This window comes from Lissotriton vulgaris, chromosome 3_1, assembly GCF_964263255.1.
Source record: "Lissotriton vulgaris chromosome 3_1, aLisVul1.2, whole genome shotgun sequence".
Lineage (NCBI taxonomy): Eukaryota > Metazoa > Chordata > Amphibia > Caudata > Salamandridae > Lissotriton > Lissotriton vulgaris.
The window spans coordinates 1,619,458,489-1,619,485,997 of NC_141689.1; the positions used below are offsets into that span (position 1 = coordinate 1,619,458,489).

At 44.0% G+C, this 27,509-nt stretch overlaps 1 protein-coding gene across 1 annotated transcript in view; it reads right to left on the minus strand.

The window, feature by feature from the left end:
• MUSK (muscle associated receptor tyrosine kinase) overlaps positions 1 to 27,509 on the minus strand; it is a 192,264-nt gene that overhangs the window by 105,193 nt on the left and 59,562 nt on the right. The window contains exon 6 of the mRNA XM_086962104.1: positions 10,617 to 10,803. Within this exon, the coding sequence (XP_086818230.1) occupies positions 10,617 to 10,803 (187 nt within the window). The remainder of the gene's footprint in view (positions 1 to 10,616; positions 10,804 to 27,509) is intronic.

The following is a 27,509-nucleotide window of genomic DNA, read 5'->3' on the forward strand; positions in this document are numbered from 1 at the left end:
CTGTATTGGGCCCGACTTTTTATGCTACCGCCGCCTGTGTTGACCCGGAAGTAGTACGGGTGGTGTCAATTTTCGATGTGTATTTCGGTTTACACCAAAGGGTGGTATAATCAAAATAAGGTCTTACTATTTTAAACTTTTTAGATTCACTCTACCCCCAACATTGTTTATATAGAAACGTCTGTGTGAGCAGAGAAACTCGATTTTCGTTCCCTGTACGGGTAATTAACCCGGAAGTGCATTTGTTCGATTTGCAATTCGGCAATATATCGAATTTACAGAAATGACAATAGCGATTTTTTTTTTTTTTTAAAACAAATGCAACGAGACTGATGGATGTCAAATACACGTGCGTGTTGTGTATTCCATTAGGACATTCTAGTTTTGTATCGGTCATTTTGAATTGGGACACGTCGAATGAGGTGTGTCGGCCATTTTTAACTTGGGATAGGTTGGAATCTCTCTCGAATTGCTATCGCAGGTTTCTTCAACATAAACATGATCTCAACGAATTTTGAAACATATGACGATACATTACGTGGTAAATTCCAATGACATTCTATTACATTTTTAACAACTATCTATATGAATAGTGTATTTACTAACATAGACATCTTCATTGTCCGTGATCAAAGCATAAATTAATCTTGACACAAATACTTATTGTCTAAACACATATTATTAGAAAATTCTAATACAACAATCTGTGCATAACTTAAGTTTGCAACTGCCCACTCTTACTCCAACAGTACTACTTATCTAGATATCATTGTATAGTCTATAAAATTCTGTCGTGCATGAACATGCCTAAGCAATACCTAGGATATGCAGATGTAAATGCCGTCTTACTTGAAGAAATCCAACAAGCTATAGTTCTTTGTTCAGATTAGACTGACAGAGATCTAGCATATCTGTCATGTTCATGCATCACCTATTATGTTCTATATCTATTTACATACTAGAGTTCCAAGTGGATTTACTCTACCGCATAGTTATCCCGATTTTGGAAGAGACGAGGGATTATAGAGCCTTTGTATGGCTTTCAGAGTAACATTAAATATGATGAGAGAACTATCAGCTGGTCCTGTGTTATCAAAAATTATAGGATTATTCTTTCCCATTCCTCTCTATTATTGAGGCCAGTCCGAAAAGTATTGAATAAAGACATGAAGAATTGTTCTCTCTTTTTCCTTTTATTATTGAAATTTCCGCCTCTAGAACTATGCATTATGACTTCAACCACACACCACTTCAGGTCTTCTAATTTGTGGTTGTGTGTTGTCCAATGTTCCACGAGTGGAGCAGATTTCTTTTTTGTCCTGATGGCGGACCTATGTTCAGTTATTCTCGTTTTGATCTCTCTGGCTGTTTCACCTATATAGGCCTTGTTGCAGGGACATATTATCATGTAAATTAGATCTTTGGTTTTACAGTTTGCGAAATTTTTTACATTATGTGTTATGCCATTATAAGATATCAAGTTTCCTTTGATCATGGATGCACAATTAGAACATGTATTACATGTAAAATTTCCAGTAGGAAGGGGAGTTCTATTAATAGTATTAGTGATGTTACGAGTCTTTTCTTTAAATGTGTGAACCAGACAATTCTTAATTGTTCTGTTGCGACGGAAACTGAACATTGGTTTCGGGATTTTTTCACCAGGTCTATTATTTAATAAAGACCAATTGCGGTTTATAATATTTTTTATTTTGTTACTCGCTATACTATAGTTAGTTACGAAAATAAGTCTGTCATTATTTTTGTCAATTTATATGACAGACTTATTTTCGTAACTAACTATAGTATAGCGAGTAACAAAATAAAAAATATTATAAATTTCGCAAACTGTAAAACCAAAGATCTAATTTACATGATAATATGTCCCTGCAACAAGGCCTATATAGGTGAAACAGCCAGAGAGATCAAAACGAGAATAACTGAACATAGGTCCGCCATCAGGACAAAAAAGAAATCTGCTCCACTCGTGGAACATTGGACAACACACAACCACAAATTAGAAGACCTGAAGTGGTGTGTGGTTGAAGTCATAATGCATAGCTCTAGAGGCGGAAATTTCAATAATAAAAGGAAAAAGAGAGAACAATTCTTCATGTCTTTATTCGATACTTTTCGGACTGGCCTCAATAATAGAGAGGAATGGGAAAGAATAATCCTATAATTTTTGATAACACAGGACCAGCTGATAGTTCTCTCATCATATTTAATGTTACTCTGAAAGCCATACAAAGGCTCTATAATCCCTCGTCTCTTCCAAAATCGGGATAACTATGCGGTAGAGTAAATCCACTTGGAACTCTAGTATGTAAATAGATATAGAACATAATAGGTGATGCATGAACATGACAGATATGCTAGATCTCTGTCAGTCTAATCTGAACAAAGAACTATAGCTTGTTGGATTTCTTCAAGTAAGACGGCATTTACATCTGCATATCCTAGGTATTGCTTAGGCATGTTCATGCACGACAGAATTTCATAGACTATACAATGATATCTAGATAAGTAGTACTGTTGGAGTAAGAGTGGGCAGTTGCAAACTTAAATTACGCACAGATTGTTGTATTAGAATTTTCTAATAATATGTGTTTAGACAATAAGTATTTGTGTCAAGATTAATTTATGCTTTGATCACGGACAATGAAGATGTCTATGTTAGTAAATACACTATTCATATAGATAGTTGTTAAAAATGTAATAGAATGTCATTGGAATTTACCACGTAATGTATCGTCATATGTTTCAAAATTCGTTGAGATCATGTTTATGTTGAAGAAACCTGCGATAGCAATTCGAGAGAGATTCCAACCTATCCCAAGTTAAAAATGGCCGACACACCTCATTCGACGTGTCCCAATTCAAAATGGCCGATACAAAACTAGAATGTCCTAATGGAATACACAACACGCACGTGTATTTGACATCCATCAGTCTCGTTGCATTTGTTTTTTAAAAAAAAAAAAAAAAAAAAAATCGCTATTGTCATTTCTGTAAATTGGACATATTGCCCGCTTCTGTAAATCAAGTGGCCGATATATTGCCGAATTGCAAATCGAACAAATGCACTTCCGGGTTAATTACCCGTACAGGGAACGAAAATCGAGTTTCTCTGCTCACACAGACGTTTCTATATAAACAATGTTGGGGGTAGAGTGAATCTAAAAAGTTTAAAATAGTAAGACCTTATTTTGATTATACCACCCTTTGGTGTAAACCGAAATACACATCGAAAATTGACACCACCCGTACTACTTCCGGGTCAACACAGGCGGCGGTAGCATAAAAAGTCGGGCCCAATACAGGCTCATTCTACTTCGAATCCCCATGAAGTTTGAAGCACGGAGGAGCAGGGAGGCCGCATTTTGAACCTAAGGTAGGCAAACGCTCGCAAAGATAAGGATATCGCTAATCCCTTGTCAATACCCGAGGAGACCTAGCAATGCGGATTAGATCGTTTTTTAGACATATGGCCACCTGGGTCACTTGCAGTTGGAGTACCCTACCCAAAAGATTTAACAATTTTTGTCTTAAACGTCGTAGTATTATAATTTCGGCACTTCAGACATTAAAATACTGTCGCGTTTCATAGCTAAATATCCTTTAAGTTAAGTGAAGACACGGACTATAAGGCAAACTAGCCTATAGTCAGGTTAACAAATGTATACTAATTACTCTAATTACGACACCTATGATAAGGATATAGTTCTGAGACTAACCGCACTGAGTGGTATAATTATCAACAGCGAGATATCGCATCATAGTCCTAGAAGTATTATCTAAAATATAGCTATATATTAGTTGTAGGATCCTAAGCACAGTTCTTTTCATTTGATGTTTAGACTACTTCATTAAAGCAAGAAGGTGAAGCCTGGGACAAAGAGACTGTCGCCTTTTGGTCCATATCCTCAAGACCTACTTAACAAACAGGAACAGGTTAGTAGACTTGGTCATCATATTGACAAAGATTAGAACTTGGCCTCTATGCATACATAGCAAATAAATTTAGATCTATATGACCCCTCTAGGTACAAGAAAAAAGAGGACCTAATTCTGATATTTACGGTGGCTCCTCCGTGCACATGTAGGCTTCTTCCAATCGACTGTGAAGGTAAATGTTGGGCACAATATATATAATAAAAACGTTCTTTGATAATGGCATAATAGGGTGAAACCACTAAGAAGGACTCTATGCTTATTTCCAAACAGCCTGTGAAAAGATCAACAATACGAGCAATCCAAATCTAGATGGAAGGAAATTTAAATCCTTTTTTACATTAAATCAGGTAATACCAAATAATCATTACATGTAGAATTATCCATGAATATAGCTTCTTAATTCAAATAGATTGTAGAGCAAAAATTGATAATAATCCAATGAGATGTTGGTATCAAGTTCCAAAGAGATTGTGTCTTTTTTCTATGAAGGAATGTCTTTGTAGGGGTTGTAGATGAGACATGCATGTAAGACGATCAGTCGTGTACTATTTTGAGCAAGGTAATGGCAATGCAGGGTTGTAAGTTCTTTATAAATATCAAATCACATAGTAAAAATGTATTTTTTTAACCTTATAGATATCGAGTCAATATGTTGCAAAAGTCCTGAAGAAGGTGTGAAGACTTAGAAAACACCGAAACGCCGCGTCAACTGTTTTGTTCACTTTTGATTCAATTATATATTTACTGTCTCACCACCGTTGGTGGTTTTTAATCCTAATGTTTTTATTATGTTTTAGAATGTAACCCATGTTGGGAGGGAATACATTTTAACATTATTTTTTGTAACCGACAAAAATTGATCTTTTGAGTATACTTTCGGAAGACTGTGTGAATGTCCATTCGTTGCCTTGCTTACATAGGTTGTTATGAGTGAAATAGTATAGGGAGAACTATCCATATATCTCCTACCCCGTTTAGTACTATTTTGTCAGGCCACTCCAGCCTACCACTGTTTGAACAGGGACTCTTGTTTTGCTGACACTAACACCCCCTTCCCTGCTATACACACCAGGGGTACCTCCTTTTTTTGATTTCTGGTTCTCATCAGCTCTTTGGGTTAATGGTGGTTTAAGGTGGCTTTACTGAAAGATCCTGAAGTATGCTCACAAGAGAAGACTAACTGACTGTGACCAGAAATAGTCTACAAGGTAATGGGATGTAATAGATAGCTGTAAATTGGTTCAAATGTCGTACCCGTGAGAAAAGTGAGAACCAAATTAAGATCCGACTGTGGCATCACAAAGAGTGTGAGGTAACAAATGAGTCAAAACATTTATAAAACTCATCACAACAGGTGATTGAAACAAGAAGTGTTGGTCTGATGAATGTAAAAAGGCCAAAATGGCTTAGAAATATCCTTTACCGGTGCCACAGCAAGTCCGTTATGGGCCAGGGATAAAACAAACAAGACATATGACGTCTGGCCTGTAATGGATCAGTATTGCTGATGTCACACCAGGCAACAAACTTGTCCCAGTGCCCGGCGTAGACAGACGTTGTAGAGGGTCTCCTGGGAGCCAGAATGACATTCACAACTTTGTGAGGAAGCTTAAATCCAGTCATTTGTCATTGCTCAATCTCCATATTTGGAGGTTCAGATTGTGCAGGTTCAGGTGCAGGCTCCTGCTGCTGTGACAAGAGATCCTCCAAAGCAGCAGGCTGATTGAAGGACAGATGCTTATGGCCAGAAGCTGCAGGTATCATTCCCTTCTTGCCCAATCTGGAGCCTCTAACATGATGATGGTTCGGTCATTCTTGATGTTCTTCAAAACTTGAAGAGGAAGGGGCGGAAAGGAGTACAGGAGTCCTGTGCTCCACTCTATCCGGTACACGTCTTTAAGAGGGAGCCTTCTTGGAAACTCCAACTCACACATATTCTGGCACTGCACATTCTCGGCTGTCACAAAAAGATCTAGCCAGGGATTTCCCTATTTCTGGAAGATGTTCTGTGCCACCTTGTGGTGTAACCGCCATTTGTGATCTCCCAGGCTCCACAAGCTGAGTTCAACAGTGGCATTCAAAGATCTCACCATATGGTTCACAACCAGGAATGTTCCCTGAGGCTCCAGCCTGCTCAAGAGAGGAGGTGCCTCCTGACACAGAACCAAGGACCCCATCCTGCCCTGCTTGTTGCAATACAACATGGTGGTGGTGATATTGTTCATGAGTGCCTGAAACAGCCTCCCTTTGATGGATGGTAGGAAGACTTTAAGTGCCAGGTGAATGGCCATCAACTTCCAAAACATTGTCCTCAACTGGGACTGGTCCCCATATCAGTGGCTCTGATTGCCACCTCTCCCAGCATCAGTCACCACCATTTGTTGAGTAGGGTAGGGAGAGGAGTCTTCTATTTGTCAAAGTGTGGTTGAGCAGTCTCCACTGCAGACCTTTTCTGTCTCCTCTGAAATCTGGATGGAATCTGACAGCTTCCCCTGGTTCTGGGCCCACTAAGATTTCCCTTTTTTACTTGAAACCTAGCATATACCACCTTGCATAGTTGAGGAGCAGGATTCAGTAGGCCAAGAGGCCCAGAGCCACAGCGCCACTTTCACCAAGACTCAGGATTGAGCTGTAACAAAAGGTTAATTGACTGAATGTTCTGGACTCGTTGTGACAGAGGGCAGGCTGAAACTGACCCATATCCAGGATGGATCCAATGAAAGGAAGTCTCTGTGCTGGAGTTAGGTGGGTCTTGCCTGGGCAAGTTGATTGTGACCTCCAACAATGTCAGGATTGCAGTTATCTGGAGGTAGTCTACTGCTGACTGGCTGTTGAAGGCAGGCTTGACACAGTCAATGAGGTAGGGGAAAACTGGTATCCCAACAACCGAAGTTGTGGCAAGACCACCACCATTAACTTTCATAAACAGTTAATGGGCACTGTTGAGGTCGAAGGGAGACATTGCAAATTGAAAATGCTCCTGGCTTACCTTGAATCGGAAGTAGTGTCTGTGGGACTGCATGATGGACACGTAAAAGTAGCTATCCTATAGGTCCAAAGCCACCATCCAGTCACCTGGATTCTGGGCAGACAGAATCTGGGCCAGCATGAGCACCTTGAATTTATTCTTCTGTAGGAAGGCATTCAGAGGGAAAAGATCTAAAATGGGCCAGTGGCCTCTATTCTTTTTTGGAACAAAGAAATAGCTGGAATAACAGCCAATCCCTAGTTCTGGGACTGGAACCAGCGCTACAGCTCTTTTGGCCAAAACAGCCCACACTTCTTAGAGCAAAATGGACAGGCTCTTCTCTGAAATATTATCTGATGTGGGCAGGAGATGTGGGACTTTTATAAGAAATGGCAGAGAATAGCCTTGTTAAATGATCTGAAGAACCCACCTGTTGGGAGATATCTGTTGCCCTCCTTGGAGGGAATATCTGATCCTACATCCCAGAGTGGTTGTGTGCCGCTAAGGGAAAACTAAAACAGCTTGGAGGCTGATGCCACAGGGTTGGAGGGCTGGGTAGTGCACTGCCACTGGTGGCCTCAGTGTTGTCTGCTTGATTCCAGTTTCGGACCTTGAAAGGACTGGGGTTCCTTTTGCACAGGCAGTGGACATTGGCATTGGAGGTATGCCACCCTTCTGGAGTTGCCTCAAAAGGGACAAAACTGTTGAGGATACTGTCTTGCAGGGTTAGAAAGGTCTAAGGAACCTTGCCTTGGAATGTCACTCTTTAAAACATTTCAACACAGAATCGGCCTTCTCATCACACAGGTTAGAAACCTTGAACAGCATTGTCCATCAGAGAGACTTGCATGTCCCCAGAGAAGCCTGCGGATCTCATCCAAGGGTGCTGCTGAAGCACCACACTAGTGCAACTGCTCTGCTCATGCAGTCAGTAGTGACCAGCTACCACAAAAGAACAGATATTTTTTGCCATTCTGACCATCCTGGATGGATTGAGCCAGGTTGGCCCAAAATTCCTTGGAAACTGCCACCAAGATCTCACCAACTATATCCTACGACGAGGACTGGCTACATGAACTGCCTCAAAAACAGGAATGGGTCTGTGCCCTCGACTTCGAGTGGGGAGCAGGACTTCCCTAACTTGTTTTGGTGTTTGATGGAGTACAGCTTTGCTTTGTGTTCTTGGATTGCCTTCAGATTAATAAGGGCACACTCCTTGCATGACTGAGTGGTGAGCCAAATCCCAAATGTAGATGCACATTTTGTGGGGATCTGTCACAGACATTTGTTTGTGACAGTTCCTTCAAGGCTTAAACCCTGGAGTTTTAGGGGGGGCATAGTTTGTTTGCATATTGAAAAAAGTAAAAGATTGTTACAAAAACTCTTCAACTGAGGAAGAAAAAGTTGGGAGCGACCTCTGGACCCATTTACAAAGGCACGGAAAAAAAGGATCTGAGGTCAACACACAGAGGTGGTAATTATAACTTCCCCGGCAGTCTGAAGTCACTGTGGAGCTGGAGGGTGCTACCTAGTGGTGTGCTGGAGCAATGTTGTTTAAATCTGGATCCAGTCTGGTGCCTGGGCATATTCTAAAGGTCTGCCATTATAAGTATCCATCAGACAGGGCTATATTGCACACTAACACTGGGGAATTTTATTTTATTTTATGGTTTTGGATCAAAATCATAACACCCCTGAAGCTTACATTTATTAAGGGGATTTTATGTTTTTCTTCTTAATAGTTAGTTATTGATGTTAAAAGAGATGTATAGCTTTCATTAAGATAAGTTTGCCAGCAAATGTTTATGGTTTTGCTAAGATATACCTGAGTAATTTCCTAGAACTTCCTTCTAGCATAGCCCACAGTGCCCAGTAGGCATGGCCTTTGGCTGAGCCTGTCGCCCAGTATTTATTCTCCACTGATCCTGCAGGGCATGGCTTATGACCAGATACAGTGGGCTGAAGGTGCAAGGGGTGGTCTTCCACAAAACCTTGCACTCAATTCTGCTGCTCCATTAATCATTTTGGCCATACACAGTGGGCTCTGGGTACAGGATATGATCTTGGCTACCCACTGTATTCAATCCTGTATGCTCATATTTAACTGGTCTTTAGCCGTGTCTAGCAGGCTCTGGGCACAGGGCATATACTTTGGGAGATGGTGGCAGTGTCTGGCTTCTTTGGCCAATTGCCAAAGCATAAATTCTTTTTTGATCTACAATGTAGTTGTGATTCAGGAGGTATGCTCAAACTATAGCGAGTGCTCAGCCTTCCCACTTCAGGAGTCCATGGGTGAACCCTCGAGAGCTGCTACAGCCTTAGAATACAACACAAATATTCACCTGCTTAAGAAGCTAAACACAATTTCCAAAGAACCCTCAGTCTACAACCACCCCTTTCACAATAAAATCATGAACTGAAAAGGCCGCTCAGCAGCCAAAGGGTATTTTAAAAGCTCCCTCAATCCTTCATAATCATCCCTTATCTTTCTGTCCAGTAAGATGTAATGAAAACACTCTGACCTATGTCAGGGGTGACGTTTTTATGCCCCTTGACATATGACAGCTAGACAGCCTGAACATTTTGGCTATGCCAATAGATTTTGACAATGGACTAAAATACCCTATTGTGCCATCTGGGAAAATTACGATGACAGGAACATACTACCAAAGGTTGTAATTGTGTACCATGAGTCAGAGAAAACATTTTATTATCAAACCCACTTCTCCATGAGTGAAGATAGTCCCAAGAGACTTATCACTGTTCTCCCTGCACCTCAATGTCTAAATGAGTCCGGTAGCAAGATAATTGTGCAGCATCAACAATAACTCAAATACATATTGGCACCACTCCAATCTACGAAAGGCCATAGAAAAGCCCAGGCCACAAAAATGATTCTTAAGTAACTTAGACTAATCTTCTCATGGGTGATCAAGAGACTTGGACACATCAGTGGATCAAAGAAGCACATATTACTGAGAAGAGGCAGCATCTAAACAGCCCACCTTTTAATTGGCATGACTGCTTGAAACCAAGAAACATTGTGGAACTGGCTATGGTTCTTTTACATTTCCAATTAAGATGCTGCCTCATAGCCTTTGCCAAGGCAATAAAGGGGCAATCTAGAAACTGAGGAAGCTGGATTACAATTTGCTGAGAGCACTACAATTGCTCCCAGAATGCAAAGGATCATATTTACAATTGTATGGATAATCTACAAGACTCTTGGAAGAAAATGGCTGGAACAACTCTGAAAGCAGACTCTCACTGCATACAGAGCTTGTTGTTCTAAACTGATTTAATCCACTACTTTTACAATGCAGAAGCAGGAAGATAAAGCAACCGGGTTATGGGTTTTCTCCTATGAAATTCACTAGAGGGTCCTTATTGACTCCACTGTTTCAGGAAGGTATCATAGACAATCTTCTTCAAGAAAGATATTATCAAACATCCACCTTGCACTAGGACCACCTACCCTCCCCTGCTTTCAAGAGATCAGCCCCCACCGACTACAAGCAAAACCACACTGTATCCAATCCAGATGCCTAAGACACTAAAGCATGCTTCACAGGATTGTATAAACTTATGTCATTGATCTCTGCAATTGAAAGTGGTCATAAAAAGACATGTAGGTGGTGCAGTAACAAACCACAGAAATACATATATCAATGTACTAATAACTATGTTTTACCTCTTTTTATTTTTCCAGTGTTTCTGCTTCCGGTAGCAAACAAGAGTTGTAATTATTAGAAACACTATGGCTGCAAATCCGGAGAGAACTGAGATGATTATTATCATTGAGTACGTTGGTGAGTAAGAAGAGGTCGATGGCAGGCCTGGGGTTTCAAAACTTGGTTTTGCTGTGACCGCAAAAGATACTGGAATGAACAAGAAAAAGGACATCAGCAATTGACACACAACTGTTATACAACTATGTTATACATAAACAGTTGTATTCACTAAAAATTGAACATCCATTTTTAAATCCTCGCATCCACTATCTCTCCCCTGATACCACACCCTACCCTTGTCCTCCACAGCCCTTCCTTCCCAGGCTGTCTTACTGTGCATTCTAAATTGGCTATTTGATCAGGTTTGCCTGAACAGAAGAGCTACACAATGAAAACTGTCGACTCAGTTCGCACCTCTGATTGAAGACATTTCCAACCACGTTCTTAACAGTAAAAATAATTTTTTGAATCAAGCAATACTTTAAAACAATTGTCAGTATGAAATGAGGGAACAGATTTTGGCTTATTCAAGCAATTATTTAGAAATTTCCACAATCTTAAAAACTGTTTGCAAGAAATACTACCTCTAGCAGATGTCACAGAGACCCTGAATAACTGGCCCTAAAAATGCTTATGTGAACAGGGATATGTGGTCTAGGTACCAGCTATATAAAAAATTGATACTGCTACACCATGACTCAGCCCAATTGCTTGAAAATCATAGCCGAGACTGGAATCAGGTGACTGATGGTGAAGTTTCACATGATTCATGATCCAAATACAGATCTTGTCTTTTAGACCTGCCATCCTTGGCATTGTTTCCCCAGTCTTTTTGCCTCTACCTCCTGTATTTTTGATGTTGTGCTGGACTTAAACGCTACTTAAACAGATGGCCGAGACACCACCAGGGTGGGACACTTCTGATGGCAGTCAGCACTCTAGTTTCACGCTGGGCCGCTACTTAAACGGATGGTCGATCACACGTGCAGCGGACGCGGCAAGAACCTGACTAGAGGTAGTGCTGCTAGCTGCTAAATTGCTTGTGGCTAATTTTAACATAGAAACGTTTTTTAGCCTGTTTTACTTGTATGCTTTATAGCACGCTCATTTGCACATTGAAAACAGTTTTGCACTTTCGAAATTAAAATACTCTTATCAAGCCCTACCTACCCTTAGTGGAGTGCTCCCACACCCCGGTCCGACCCGGCATGTGCCGTTGAGTGGAGGGCGGTTATGGGAGACACCCCCAGGGCGGGACACTTCCGGCGGCAGTCAGCTCTCTAGTTTCGCGCTGGGCCGCTACTTAAACGGATGGCCGATCACACGCGCACCGGATGCGCGCAGCGGGCGCGCCAAAGTCAAGCCCGTCTGCGCCCGGCCGGGACCAGGGGTCATGCCCTCTGCCAGTTTAAAAAACACTCGCAGGTACAGCGTTCAGTCATTGACTGCTCTGAGAAGGGCCGTTGGTAGCAACTGCTCACACTCACTGAACTTAGCTAACAGCCCTTCGTGCTGCGCACATTGTAACTATAAGATTCAGCCCCTCAGCAAGGAAACACAGGCACTCTGTCTCCCACTCAAATTCTTCCTTCTGAACTGCCGCTCCCTTCCTAGGCACTCAACGGAAATCACCCAACTATTAGATTATCTCAAACCAGATGCCTTATTCCTGACGGAAACCTGGCTTCAAGACGAAGTCGACCCAGCTGTCATGCAAACCTTTCCACCCGGCTACTTAATTCAAAGAGTGGATCGTAAGACTGGTAGGGTATAATTTTTAAAAACAGCTTCAGTTATCGGTCATCTATGGACGGACCCCCAGACTGTGAGTGTATGAACTTCTCCCTGGAGCTCTCTTCCACTAGCACCTTCTCTGGCCTACTGCTCTACCGTCCTCCAGGACCTATAGGTCAATTCCGTAATGCTCTCCCCCCTCTGGTCACCAATCTATCCCTAACTCCAGCCAATTTTAGAATACTAGGTGACCTTAACATCCATATGGACGACCACTCTAACCACCTGGCTATTGAGTTATCCCCCAGCCTCGCGGCACTTAATAAACAGAAAGGCTTTGCCCCTACACATGACAAGGGCCATCCCCTCGACCCAGTGTTCAGTAACAACCAAAATCTCTATGTTGACTCCCCAGTCCCCCTACCCTGGACGGATCACTTACTTATTCCCCTGATTTGGGAATCTCCCCCCCCCCTCCTCAAAACTCTACGCTGACACTCAATAGGAAATGGTCAAGTCTTTCCATTGACCAATGGACCGCTGTCCTCAACACCACCAGACCCCAGGCTAACCCCAACCCTGAAGTGACTAATAATAACTTCAATTCATGGATCCTAAACTCTCTGGATACTGTACTTCCCCCAAAACCTTTTCACAAGAGTCTCAGGCAAAAATCTTCACCCTGGTTTACCCCTAAATTAAGAGAGCTTAAACAGATCTGTAGGAAATCGGAAAGGAGATGGAGACAGAACTTCTCAGAAGAAAAGAAACAGGACTATAAAGAGGCAATTAGGAGGTACAAGGCAGAGATTAAAACCACCCAAACCAACTTCTATGAGGAGAAAATCAACGCGGCTGCTAACTCCCCTAAAGAGATCTTTCGTATTGCCAAATCTCTCTTCTCTGTGCCACACAAAACTCCTAACCCGGACGAAGCCCCAGCCAGGTGCAACAACCTAGCAGAATATTTCCACCATAGAATCCAGATGATCTGTCAACTTTTCTCTCCCCACCAGCCTAAGCCCACTAATCACAGGACAACCACTGCACACCTTGAACCACACTGCTCTTTAGGAGAATTTCCACTGCTAGATGCTTAGTGCCTAGACACCCTCATCTCTAGGGTATCTTCTGGCTCCCCCCTGGATCCTGCCCCCACAGTACCTCTCATTAGTTACCAAATCTGTCAGCCCAGTCATCCTAGAGGCACTAAACTCTTCTATAATCTCCGGCACGAGCCCCTGGCATGGAAATCTGCTCAGGTGAGAGCTCTTCTGAAAAAACCCAACCTTGATCACTCCAACATGGCTAATTACCGTCCCATCTCCCTCCTCCCTTGGCTGAGCAAATTACTGGAGAGACATATAAACACCACTCTGGTACAGCACCAAGAATCCATCAAACTGCTCCACATCACCCAAACTGGACGCCCACAACTTGGAACCGAGACGGCCTTATTGGCGGTAAGTGAGGAAGCTGGGAGACTCCTACATCAGGGCAGCTCAGCAGCTATCATTCTGTTAGATCTCAGTGCCGCTTTCGACACTGTGGATCCTAACATCCTGCTAGAACGGCTAAAAGACATGGGAGTGTTAAACAAAGCTCTTGCCTGGTTCCATTCCTTCCTAAAGGACAGGTCTTTTCAAGCCTTTGAGGGAACTGCGGCATCCAATCGGTGGCCTCTTAGCTGTGGGGTCCCCCAGGGTTCGTCCCTAAGCCACACGCTTTTTAATACCTATATGGCCCCACTGGCTGAAATAGTCCTTGCATTCGGCATCAAAATCATCACCTACACAGATGATACCCAACTGGTGGTGGCATTCAACCACCCTGAGAGATCATCTGGCGCTCTTGGTGCCTGCCTAGAGGCGGTAGCCGAATGGATGGACCGCTCCCACCTCAAGCTGAACGGGGACAGGACCGAATTGATGTTTCTGGGTAAATCTCCATCTCCCACTTCAACTCCTATCTGGCCAACTTGTCTTGGCCCCATGCCCATCTCAAAGCAGCAGATCAAGAGCCTGGGCATATGGTTTGACAGCTCCCTCGGATTCAACTACCAAGCTTCTAAGCTGTCGGCCACTTGCTTTGGTCTAATGAGACTGCTGAGAAAGATTCTCCCCCTGCTCCCTTTCCAGGCCAGGAGGATTGTGGTCCAGGCCCTCATACTGTCCCGCCTCGACTACAGAAACGCTCTGTACTTGAGTGCCCCCTTATCCACTACCCAGAGGCTACAAGTCATTCAGAACTGTGAGGCTCGCCTTTTGCTCCAGATTCCCTGGAGACAGACTGCAAAACCCGCCTTGAGTAACCTCCACTGGCTCTCTGTCAGGTCCAGGATACAGTTCAAGGCCAAGTGCATAGCCCACAAAGCTATGTGGAAATCAGGCCTAGGCATCCTTCAGTCCCTAGTCACACCCTACCAACCCCCTAGGAGTCTATGCTCCAGCTCAGCGTTTCGGGTCACCTCTGTGAAAATACGCAGATCCAGGTGGGGTGGACGTTCTTTCTCCTTGAATCCCTCCAACCTCTGGAACTCTCTCCCCTTTACTCTTCAAGGGGAACCCAATCTGCTAGCATTCCGTAAACGTCTCAAAACCCATCTTTTCACTACCGCACAATAGCATCACTTGCACATTGTCTCTCCGCTCCACAAGCGCTAGGAAGCCTCTGGGTAGCTAGCGCTATATAAATTCAAATTCATTCAAATTAATTAATTCATTCACTTCGTTTTTGCTGTTTTATGTACTCTGGGCACTTTACCAATGCTGATCAGTTCTAAAGTGCAAGTGTTCCATGTGTAAATTGTAATTTTGATTGGTTATCCATAATTGGAATACTTGATTTACTGATAAGACCCTTGTAACGTGTGCACACACTTGCTAGGCCTTAACCTTTTATTTTACTACATGTAAGGCACCCCTAAGGTAGGCCCAAGGTACCCCCATGGGAAGGGTGCAGTGCATGTGAACGGTAGGACATGTACTGGAGTGTTTTGCATCTCCTGATAGTGAAATACTGACAATTTGCTTTTTTTCACTTTTGAAAGGCCTATCTCTCCTATATGCTATAATTGAAGCTGCCTTGTAACATTTTACAAATGCAACTTTCAATAGGGAAGAGATAGAGATTTGGAGTTTGGGCTCTCTGAGCTCAGAATTTAAAAATACATCTTTTATTGAAGTTGTTTTTTAAATTGTGTGTTTGAAAATGCCACATTTAGAAAGTGATACCAGATCCCCCTTAAGCTTGTCCATTTATTCCGATACCAATTCGTCCATATTTCAACCTTGACATATTCTTTTTAACGTTTCCATCCGTTCCACATATCCATCATATTAGGTGTTATTTTGAAACTTTAGATATTCACAGGTGCCCATCCAAGCCTCCTTGTAAATATGATTCAATCATGACAGGTAGTTCCCAGCAGCATCCTTTATTTACAACCCAATGCATTTCGAGCAATTACTTGCTCTTCGTCAGGGGTAGCTGTAATACAACATCACAACTATTTACATTAATAATAAAAACACCTCGTTTAAACTCTAAACTTGGTTTGGTAAAAACATGGTGATTAGAATAATTTCATTGCATGATTAAATTACATTAGAATACGTTCACTCTGAACCCCTCTCTCAGTGTTTTGCTACAGTTAAAGTAACAAACTGATAAAGCCTTAGGCGTTAGTGAATGTGCAAATATTGATATATGTTTCAAATAGGAGAAGCGGTATTTTTTTAAAGCGGAAAGCGCAACTATGGTGCAATGAGCAAGTGCATAACAACCGAGTTGGTTGCAAGAGCGGGCTTTTGTCCTATATAAAAAAGAAGGTTAAAATGATAACCAGCTTCGCTGCAAAGTATTTTGACTTTGAAATATTTGGGTAGTTATGGACGAATTGGTATCGGAATAAATGGACAAGCTTAAGGGGGATCTGGTATCCCTTAAATAAAATGCTGTGCACTAGGGTGTGGAACGTAAAAGCTGCGTTCCCCACTAATGGAGCTTGATTACATTGCGCGATGGCAAGGCGAAACCCAGGTTGCACGCAAAAGGACAAGGATGTTTGAACACATGGATTATGGATTATCTTGAAAAGTTAGGTGTGCACACCACCACATTCATTCTTAACATTTAGAAAGTGGGCATGTTCTTGTTTAACCATTCTGTGCATTTGTCTGCCTGTGGAATCAATATATGCTTTAGACTGCCAGGGGGCTGTTTGTGCATTCACTCTAGAGAATCACACAAAGGGAGCTGTGGTGTGCCCTGCATATCCTGATGGCCCATTACCAGGCCGATGGGTCTTCCTGAGCTAGGGTGGTGGGAGTAGTTGTCACTGACACCTGAATAGGGCTGTGCCTGGCTTAACAAGAACGTGTGCATTACAAAGACAGTCCTTTAAAGAATGCCTACTTCAAACGCCAAAAGGGGTATAAGTACTTGATCTGAGACCCCAGACTTTTAGAACAGTTCTGGACTGAGGACTCTGCCAAGAAGAAGAGCTGAAGATCCGTCAGGAGTACCGCCTCTCTGCTGTATGTTGCTTTTCTGGGTTGGCTTGCAGTTGCGGCTTCTGTCTGTGGGCAGTGAAAGAACTGGACTGTGCTTTCTTTGAATCCTGTTTGTCAAAGGTTTTCCGAAGGCATTGTGTGTGCTTGACTCCAGTTGGAAGTCTCAGGGCCATCAAAGAGTTAATCTGCAGCATCTCTGAACTCCAGTGCTGGGAATTCTGACTTGCCTAGTGGTGCTGATTCCAGTTTTGGGCCACTGGAGGTGTTTTCTGGGCTGCAAACCTCAAAAAAATAATTGCAGACACTGCTGCCTGCGCCAATGTTTTGGTCACCGCTATCTGGGTGAACGCAGCACTGATCGCGACGGCAAAGCAGTCCTAACGCCAGCCCCGTATTGACTCTGACATTATCAATGAGGCCACTGCTGACACCCGAATAGAGCTCACTGGAGTGCATGAAGCACCACCCCCAATGCCTGTCGACACCAGCACCTCCCTTGCACCATCTCAGAGCTGATAACCAACGTGAGTGACTTTCCAAATCAACATTATGCCTGAGTATGGAACCACCGCCTCACCTATCATGCACAGCCAGGGCTCGATGCCTCACCTCTACTGTAAGGACTTGATGCCTTGCTTCCCCTGTGGCAGTCAAGAACTGATGCCGCCTCGGCCCATCGACGCCTCACCTCCGTGACGCCTTGCAAGGTCTTTTGACTTCATAATTTTCCAAGGTACGGTTTTAGGGGTCCATGTCACTCCGTGGCTGGCCAGCGCTTCTCGCAATCGGTGCCGTATTGTAGATTTGGACCTGTCACGTCGTTGAAATAGCCCCAGTTGGAGCTATTGTCTTCTAAGAAGTATATTTTTACTGTAAACCTTTCAAAAGTGATATCTTTGTAATGTTTGTTTGATTTTTATTGTTTACGTCTTGGTTGGTTCAGATAAAGATACTTTATTTTTCTAAACTGGTGTGGTGTCTATTTGTAGTATTTTCACTGTTTTACTGTGTGTGTTATGTATACACATTATCTCTGAGATAAGCCTGAATGTTCATGCCAACCTACCAAGGGGGTGAGCAGGAGTTATCTGGGTGTGTAGCTCCCTTACCCTGTCTAAAAAGAAGAGTGCCTACTTGGACAGGGTGCAAGCCACTGCCAACTAGACACCCCCATTTCTAACATTGGTGGTCAACGGTGAGGATTAGGACTTGTGTTTGCACTTTACATACAATGATTAGTTTACACTACTTTTTAGTGCAGACCATTACACAACCACATACTGCTTTTTGATTTTTCCTATTTTTGTGACAACCCTTCAAGTTATCTGAAAATATTTTCTCAGCTTGGTGATCCAGCAAGTGAGATTTCAGATTTCGTGTTTGAGATTGAGGGGGGCACCGTCTTACACAGTGCCTCAACGTGAATGGTTCTGCAAGGATTTTAGATAACCGGTTAGAAGCTCCACTACAAAGGAGGTACTGCAAAAGGTGCTGAGGGCATGGTGGGCAGCAAGAGAAGCTGAGGAGGCTGAGAATGTGGATATGGATCTGCAGGTACAGAGGCAGCAGGGGTAGTTTGGAGCTCAGGATCTGCCTGGGAGAGTATCTTCCAGGAGTGGCAGCAGTGTGTCATCCAGGAGTCTGTCCCCAGAGGTGCTGGAGGACCGATGGCAGACAAGAGTGAGAGAGAGAATGAGAAGCTCAAAATGGAAAGCAAAAAGTTGGAATCTGACAGTAAAAAGTATGAGATGGAGCAAAAGCAACAAGATACGGAGAAAGAGAGGACCCTTGCCTTGGAAGAAAAGATATTGCTTTTGGCCCATGAGTTAAGTTTGAGGCAGCTGGACATCAAAGCCAAGCAGGCAGAGTCCAGTTCAAATGGTGGTAGAGTGCACCTAGTGCAGTCCGGGTGGAAGTTGCACATTCCTAAGGATTTGGTAAATGATTACAGAAGGGAGGATGACATACACAGGTGTTTTTGGGGTATGAGTTAGCTCCCCACATGCATGAGTTCCCTGACATACACTGGAGGGCAGGCCTGTGGAAGCACTTTGATGCAGAGGGGAGGGACACCTTGACAGCCCAAGAGACACCCTAGAATCTCACCTACCCTACCATGAACAATGCCATAATCAACCAGTATGGTCTTGCGCCAGAGCAGTATAAGGAAAGGTGTAGGTCTTTTAAGAAAACTGTATCTGATACTTGATTGGAATGTGTTGATCATTTTTGCAGCGCACTGGATGGTTGGATAAAGGGCAGCAAGGTAACAGATTATCAGGAGTTGTATAATTTTATAGCTTGCGAGCACTTGTATAATCTTTGTTTTCCAGAGCTGGGCCAGTGTCTGCTTTACAGCAAGCTGACTGACCCCAGAAAGCTTGCTCTGGAGGCGGACCGCTATATGAGCACCAGGGTCCAAAAGGGGTATGTGGAAGAATCTGCCACAGGTGGGCAGGGTGCCCAGCGGAGGACGGGAGGGATAAGTGCAAGAACAGGAGGGTTGTCCAGAGGGACCCAATCTATTTCCCAGGTTAAGGGTTTCCATCCCCAGGTGAGAGTAAGCCTTTGATCTCTACAGAGAAGCCTGCAGAGAAGGGTCCCCGCAAGTGTTATGCATGTGGTCAGGAGAATTACATGAGAGGGGATCCAACTGTGCCAAGTGGACATTGGCACCCACTGGGGCGCATTCAAGGGGTTGGCCAGTGAAGCGCTTGGGGAGGAGTTGGTTCGAGGAGAAGGGTGAGAGCTCGCTGATGATGGCCCTAGTCTCACTAGAGGACAGTGAGATGGTTCAGAGGACCCTCGTGCCTGAAAACACTAAGAAGAACAAGCAGTGGGTGATCATCATTGAACCGAGGGAGGAGGCTCTGAGAGACACAGGAGCCAATCTGAACAGCAGGTGGTTCCCAATGTGTTTCACCAAGTAGTTGCAGCAGACAATGTTGAGTGCCAGTACAAGGTGGCTCAGGTGTGTGTGCGTGGGGGGGGGGGGTGTCTCAGGTTCCTTGAGAGTAATTGTGAGCCCAACCATACCTGTTGATTGTCTGCTGTGTAATGACCTGGAGGATTCCCCTTGGGGTGAGGTGTAACGCCGGTCACACTTCGAGATGGTAGGGTTGCCTGGGTGGGCATGCGTGACCACTCAGTCTATGGCAGCCAGTAAGGGTGATCAGAAGGACGTGGCTCCTGAAAGAGTGGCACAAGGTCCCTTCTAGAAAGATAAGGGACAGGGGTCATGGCAAACCAACTCTAGAAGTTTCCACGCTCTGGATGGAGCCTGAACCTGAGGCTGACACCCTGGAACTTTCAGGGGAACAAGTGCCTAAACTGGGAGACTTGCCTGAGCTGACCCATTGGCAGCAAGAAGGGGTCCCATCAGGGAGTAACTTCTGCCTGGAGCAGAAGGAATGCCCTACTCTTGAGGTTCTGTAGTAGATTGCCACAGACCAGGCAGCTGGCAAGGAGTCTGGATCACACTGGATTTACTGGCAGAATGGTCTCATGCATAGTGAGCCTAAAGTTTCTGAGCCTCTGGCAGCCCATGTGCTGGTGGTACTCTATCACTTCTGAGCCTTCCTACTGGGTCTGGCTCATGGTGTGCCTTTCACCGGACATTTGGGGGCAGGAAAAGATCTTTGAATAGCTTGTCACCCACTTGTTTCGGCCCCAAATGCGAAGGCACTCTGATGCACATTTCGAATTTTGCCAAACTTGCCAGGCAAGTGGCAAGAGTGGAAGGAGATGTAAGACTCCACTCCAGCCTTTCCCTGTCCTGAGCATCCATTTGAACGGGTGGGAATTGACATTGTTGGGCCACAGGAACCCCAAGACAGCCATGGTCAATAGATGTATTCTGGTCTAAGTGGACCATGCCACTCAGTACCCAAGAGATATCCTTCTGAGAACAATGAGGCTGGTGATGGCCTGGGCATTTATGGGGATATTTTCCTGCGTGGGTTTCCCCAAAGAAGTGGTATCCGACTGGGGTGCCATCTTCATATCCACCTATATGAAGTCTCTGTGGGACCCGTGTGGTATAACCTACAAGTTCACCACACCTTACCACCCCCAAGGTAATCGGCTGGTTGAGGATTCAACTGGACCCTGAAGGGCATAACTATGAGTCTAACCGACTCCATGAAGCATAAATGGGACATCCTCTTGCAATTCTTTCTCTTTGCTCACAGGGAGGCACTGCAGAAGGGCCATGGCTTTAGCCCCTTTGAGGTACTGTATGGGCACCCTGTAAGCGGAACGCTGAGTCTGGTTAAAGAGGGCTGGGAGGAAGCACCCAGGAATATCCCCCAGGAAGTACTTAGCTGCAAGCTGGCCTTCAGAAACCAGACTGCTTGCTTCAGGAAACTCACTCAGACAAATCTGGAAGCAAACCAGGAAGATATGAAATGCTGACTTGAGTTTCAGCCTGGCCAGAAGGTGTGGGTCATGGCCCGAATGGAGAACCGTACCTTTCAAGACAAGTGGACTGGGTATTTTGAGATGGTAGAGTGCAAGCGCGATGTCACCTATCTGGTATACTTGCAGACTCCAAGGACCCTTTGAGGATCCTACATGTGAACCGCCCCAAACCTCACTTTGAGGGGGCGTGTTCCGGCGTGCTAAGATGCAGACGTGCTTTAGGCAGGCTCTGTGCAGTCGTCCTTTAATCTGTTCAGTATCCTACCCACAATACGTGATTCTGCTTAATTTATGCTGCCCGTGACCTTGGGGAGACGACCAGGAGCAGTTGGATGTGCTGGCAGAAACGAGGAGCACTGGGAGCCTCGTGGTGCCAGTGGCTGTGTCCCGGGCGGTGGTAACTAGGCCCTAAGGCAGACCTCCTCCTTTATTGCAGTTGGCCTGGGTATGGGAGCACCTCGGCTTGGTGCAGGGCTGCGTATGCAGGCCCCCTTTTGTTTTCTTGTGACTGCCCCTTGAGGAGGGGCCGGTGGGGTTTTTCTGTGGACTGTGTGCATTCTGAGGCTGGGCACTGCTGCCCCCCAAAAGGGGTGTGTGGAGTGCCGGGGGGATCTCTGCCAGCGCGGTCTGGGTGCCCTCAGCTGTCGGCATCCCTCCGGCCATATTACGTTCTTGCCTGATTCCAGGATAACAAACACAGAGGGAGCCAGGCCCTTAAGGACAGGTGAGGAGGCTGGACCTTATCTTAAACAAACATACCAGAAAATTGCCTCGCCACCTAATTTTACATCCACACTTGAGGAATATCGAACACGCTAACTGTCGTATTCAACAGGGTACTTTTATTTATACCAATGATTTCTTAAGTTAATCAAAGTTTGTCAAAAACAGTGAATAAAAGACACACAAAAACACTTCTCGACATTACATATTTACACCATAATTATCCTACTTTTCTCTATACAAATATATTCCAAACTAAGCACAAAAACAATCATAGACAAATAAAGGAATAAATCTGAAACAAACAGAACAATTTATACATGTGCAACAAAGGACAGTAAATTTTCTACAAATGTGGTAAATGAATAAAGCACAAAAAAGATTGAAACAAGGAAAGAAAAAGTAGAAAAGGAACAAAATCAATTTGTAAATCTTATTGCCACCAGCAATTACTGGTATAAAGGAATGAATCGCAGTTGATCCTTTCTAACTGGCCAACACGTTTCGAATCCAGGTAGTGATTTCCTGGAGTCTCATCAGGGCGCAATGAATCTGTCTGTTGGGGCAAGGAAGGGGAAGGGATTTTTAGTCTTAACAACTATTGACTCGATTCCCTATTATGTGGCACTCAGAAAAAGGAATGAACCTACCAGATTAAGAAAGATGCAAATTCATGAGAAAGAGCACGGTGAGTCTAGCTGTGCAGGGTTGAAAACATCCTTGTGCAATCAAGGAGAGGGCGGGGGGTCACCTAAAGATAAATAAAGCGTTGTGAAGCTGCTATCGTTTGCCCATTCATACAAAGTTGAAATAAATGGAAAACAACATACCGTCAGCTGGTGCAATGAAGGGAGCTGACGGCTGCCGCCGTCTTGGCGTTGTGTGCCCGACGGATATCAATTAAACAAGGGGGGCGTGCGCCCTGGGGAGACAAGGGGGACAAATGAGTATAATATTTTCAGATGAAACCAGTCTGTTATCGACAGGTTTGGCATGAAAACATACCTTTAATTGGCGACTACAGTACTTTGTAGCTTTGTGTGTTCTTTTTTTATTCTTTTATTCGCGTTGTGACTCCAAGTGTAGCCAGGATTGTGGAGGCATCCGCTGTGGGAATAGCGGAACGAATTAATTAAAGTATTCAGGATGCCGAAAATATTTAACAAAGTAAAGAGAGCATGAATGTGGCGTACCTGTGTCCACCCTTGTCCTTGTCTACGGCGTTCTGAAGTAAATCCAAAATGGATGCTAGGTGTGTTTACCTGGTTATAGCCCTCAACTAGGGAGCTGTGCTTTGTGGGAAACGTAGTTCTGTGCTCACAAACAGAAATTCGGGTACAATGAAAGAGGAATGGATCGCAACAATTGTGAGAACAATTTACGTAAAGGTGATTTCAGTGACGCCCCGTGAGTTGAAGTTAGAGAAAATGAATAAACGGAGAATCAAAAGGAGGAATGAGACAGGCAGAGTAGCCAAGGCCATTACATGGCGCCAAAGCAATACATAATTATAATCTTGCGATCTCAGACAAACTATTGAGACCTTTCTGTGCACTATTGAACTTAAGGATAAGATATGCCTCCTTTTTAAGAAGCATTCTGTCCACGTCTACATTGCGATGTGAAGATCGAAGTGTATGTAGCACCGTCCACTTCAGATCATTTTCATCATGTTTGGCCGTCAAGAAATGTTCAACCATATATAGATTTTATCACAGGGGCATTGGACTAGATAGACCACATTCTTGGTCTTACAATTAGAAAATTCAGTGTGTTTCCATCTGGTCTCTCCATATTGGAACACGTCTCCTTCGATAGTATTTGGACACACCACACAGGTGCCACATTTATGGTGCCCTGTGATTGGTTTTAGATTCCATTGAGTCAATAAGTCGTTTTTCTTTTTAGGTAAGGATACATCTGCCCTAATGTGGTCTATCTGGTCCAATGCCCCTGTGATAAAATCTATATTGCAAAACAAGACAACAAGTCAATACCTGCATTTGCCAGCATAGGTCACGGATAAAAAATAAAATCCTGAATGCCCCAATGGTTGAACATTTCTTGACGGCCAAACATGATGAAAATGATCTAAAGTGGACGGTGCTACATACACTTCGATCTTCACATCGCAATGTAGACGTGGACAGAATGCTTCTTAAAAAGGAGGCATATCTTATCCTTAAGTTCAATAGTGCACAGAAAGGTCTCAATAGTTTGTCTGAGATCGCAAGATTATAATGATGTATTGCTTTGGCGCCATGTAATGGCCTTGGCTGCTCTGCCTGTCTCATTCCTCCTTTTGATTCTTCGTTTATTCATTTTCTTTAACTTCAACTCACGGGGCGTCACTGATATCACCTTTACGTAAATTGTTCTCACAATTGTTGCGATCCATTCTGCTTTCATTGTACCCGAATTTCTGTTTTTAGGCACAGAACTACGTTTCCCACAAAGCACAGCTCCCTAGTTGAGGGCTATAACCAGGTAAACACACCTAGCATCCATTTTGGATTTACTTCAGAACGCCATAGACAAGGACAAGGGTGGACATAGGTACGCCACATTCGTGCTCTCTTTACTTTGTTAAATATTTTCGGCATCCTGAATACTTTAATTAATTTGTTCCGCTATTCCCACAGCGGATGCCTCCACAATCCTGGCTACACTTGGAGTCACAACGCGAATAAAAGAATAAAAAAAGAACACACAAAGCTACAAAGTACTGTAGTCGCCAATTAAAGGTATATTTTCATGCCAAACCTGTCGATAACAGACTGGTTTCATCTGAAAATATTATATTAATTTGTCCCCCTTGTCTCCCCAGGGCACACGCCCCCCTTGTTTAATTGATATCCGTCGGGCACACAACGCCAAGACGGCGGCAGCCGTCAGCTCCCTTCATTGCACCAGCTGACGGTATGTTGTTTTCCATTTATTTCAACTTTGTATGAATGGGCAAACGATAGCAGCTTCACAACGCTTTATTTATCTTTAGGTGACCCCCCGCCCTCTTCTTGATTGCACAACGAGGTTTTCAACCCTGCACAGCTAGACTCACCGTGCTCTTTCTCATGAATTCGCATCTTTCTTAATCTGGTAGGTTCATTCCTTTTTCTGAGTGCCACATAATAGGGAATCGAGTCAATAGTTGTTAAGACTAAAAATCCCTTCCCCTTCCTTGCCCCCACAGACAGATTCATTGCGCCCTGATGAGACTCCAGGAAATCACTACCTGGATTCGAAACGCGTCGGCCAGTTAGAAAGGATCAACTGCGATTCATTCCTTTATACCAGTAATTGCTGGTGGCAATAAGATTTACAAATTGATTTTGTTCCTTTTCTACTTTTTCTTTCCTTGTTTCAATCTTTTTTGTGCTTTATTCATTTACCACATTTGTAGAAAATTTACTGTCCTTTGTTGCACATGTATAAATTGTTCTGATTGTTTCAGATTTATTCCTTTATTTGTCTATGATTGTTTTTGTACTTGGTTTGAAATATATTTGTATAGAGAAAAGTATGATAATTATGGTGTAAATATGTAATGTCGAGAAGTGTTTTTGTGTGTCTTTTATTCACTGTTTTTGACAAACTTTGATTAACTTAAGAAATCATTGGTATAAATAAAAGTACCCTGTTGAATACGACAGTTGGCGTGTTCGATATTCCTCAAGTGTGGATGTAAAATTAGGTGGCGAGGCAATTTTCTGGTATGTTTGATTCCAGGATAACGGCCACGCATCTCATCTGCTTCTGTGGCCGTCGCTTAAACCTACATCCTTGTGGGTGTTTCTTCCCCCCCATGGACCTCTAGCAGCCGAGTGGGGTTGACAAGTTCTAAGTACAGCCCTCCGTTAGGGATGGCTATGCTACAGTTTGTTCCTGGTTGCAGAGGTGGCCAGGCCAGGTCCTGGTGCAGCTTGTGACCAGGATTGACTGGGCCCGGAGCGATGTGTGAGGATCGAGGTTCTCGCTACATCTGTTCTGTCTATCCAGATGTTTATTTAATTTATTTATATATTTATTCAGTTTTATATAGTGCTGCCTAGACCCGTAGGTATCAGATCGCTTTACATTCGGTTACACAATGTTACAGAAAATGATAACAATTCCACCTATGTCAAAAATAAGCAACACATTGAAAGAGGAAGGAAAGGTGAGAAAAGTAGGTGGAGGGGAAGGATGAGGGAAAAGACGGCAGAAGAGACAAAGGGAAGTCTGCCCAAAGACCGACAGGGTAGGTGATGAACGAGGTGGGAATCCACGGCCGGTCTCCCCTTTAGCTAAACAAGGTAGCTCCATCGAGCATCAGTCAAATAGCTAGGTCTCAACTGATGAGGGAAAGTTCACATAAGAAAGTCCAGCGGATAAACAGGGTGGGAACTATGAGCAAGGACGGGTGAGAGCAGGGGTCAATAGCTGGAAAGAAGAGAAGAGTAGAGCGGTAGGTGTTAGGGTGAAGGGGCAGGAGGGAGATAGGGTCAGGAGACACGCAGGAGAGTTTGCCCAAAGACCGGCTGGGTAGGTGATGGCCAAGGAAGGAATCCATAGCCCATCTCCCCTTCAGCTCGCGAGGTAGCTCCACCGGGCATCAGTCAAAATGCCTGGGTCTCAGCTGTCGGTGGAGAGTTCACAAAGTCAATGACCAAGGCGACCATCTTGAGGTCAAGCAGGGGGGATGAGTCCTTGATGTACGAATTCAGAGGATCCCCACAATTTTCTATAATCCGGATGAAAGGGGGTGCAAACTAAGCAGAGGATCGGCATGAGAAACAGTTACAGGGTTCGCAAGTCTCTAGGGGGAGCGCGTGATGTCGAGTGATAACCGCCAGAGGGAGAAACAGCTGCCATTTGCAGGACAAGCGGACAGATCATTGATATGTAGCTTTTGTCAGTTCTCTCTTGGGATAGGATTGATCTGCCCTTATTGTCCCTTCTGGGCCCCAGTCTTTTGGTTGCTCCTTCCCTACTGCACATTATTTACCTCGCAGGCCGTCTCTGGCATTCGGGAAGGTATTGATGCCTGTATTTGTCCCATATGTTGGACAGGGGCCTCCTATATTGAACGTTTATGCAGCCTCTGCAACATACATACACCCTGACGAATTGAGCCCATCGCTGTAGTTGGTGCCACCATCCTGTGGTGTAGTGGACTATGAACTCCATTAAGTCTAAAGACAAGCACTCAATGACAGTCACCAAACAAAGCACCATAGATCAACTTATCAATGCTGGCTCTGGGGGTACTGACCAAAGGGGATCTCCAGTACAGTGCCATGACAGCGCCTTGCTGCTCGTGGCTTACTCACTCCAGGGATGCATTCAATGCTAAGATTGGGGCAGAGGGCTCAGATGTCACGTTGCTGCACCAGGACTTACGGAAAGCAGTAGGTCTTATCACAGAGGTGGAGACTAGGGTCTCAGATGTCAAAGACTCTGTTACAGTCTTGCAACACAAAT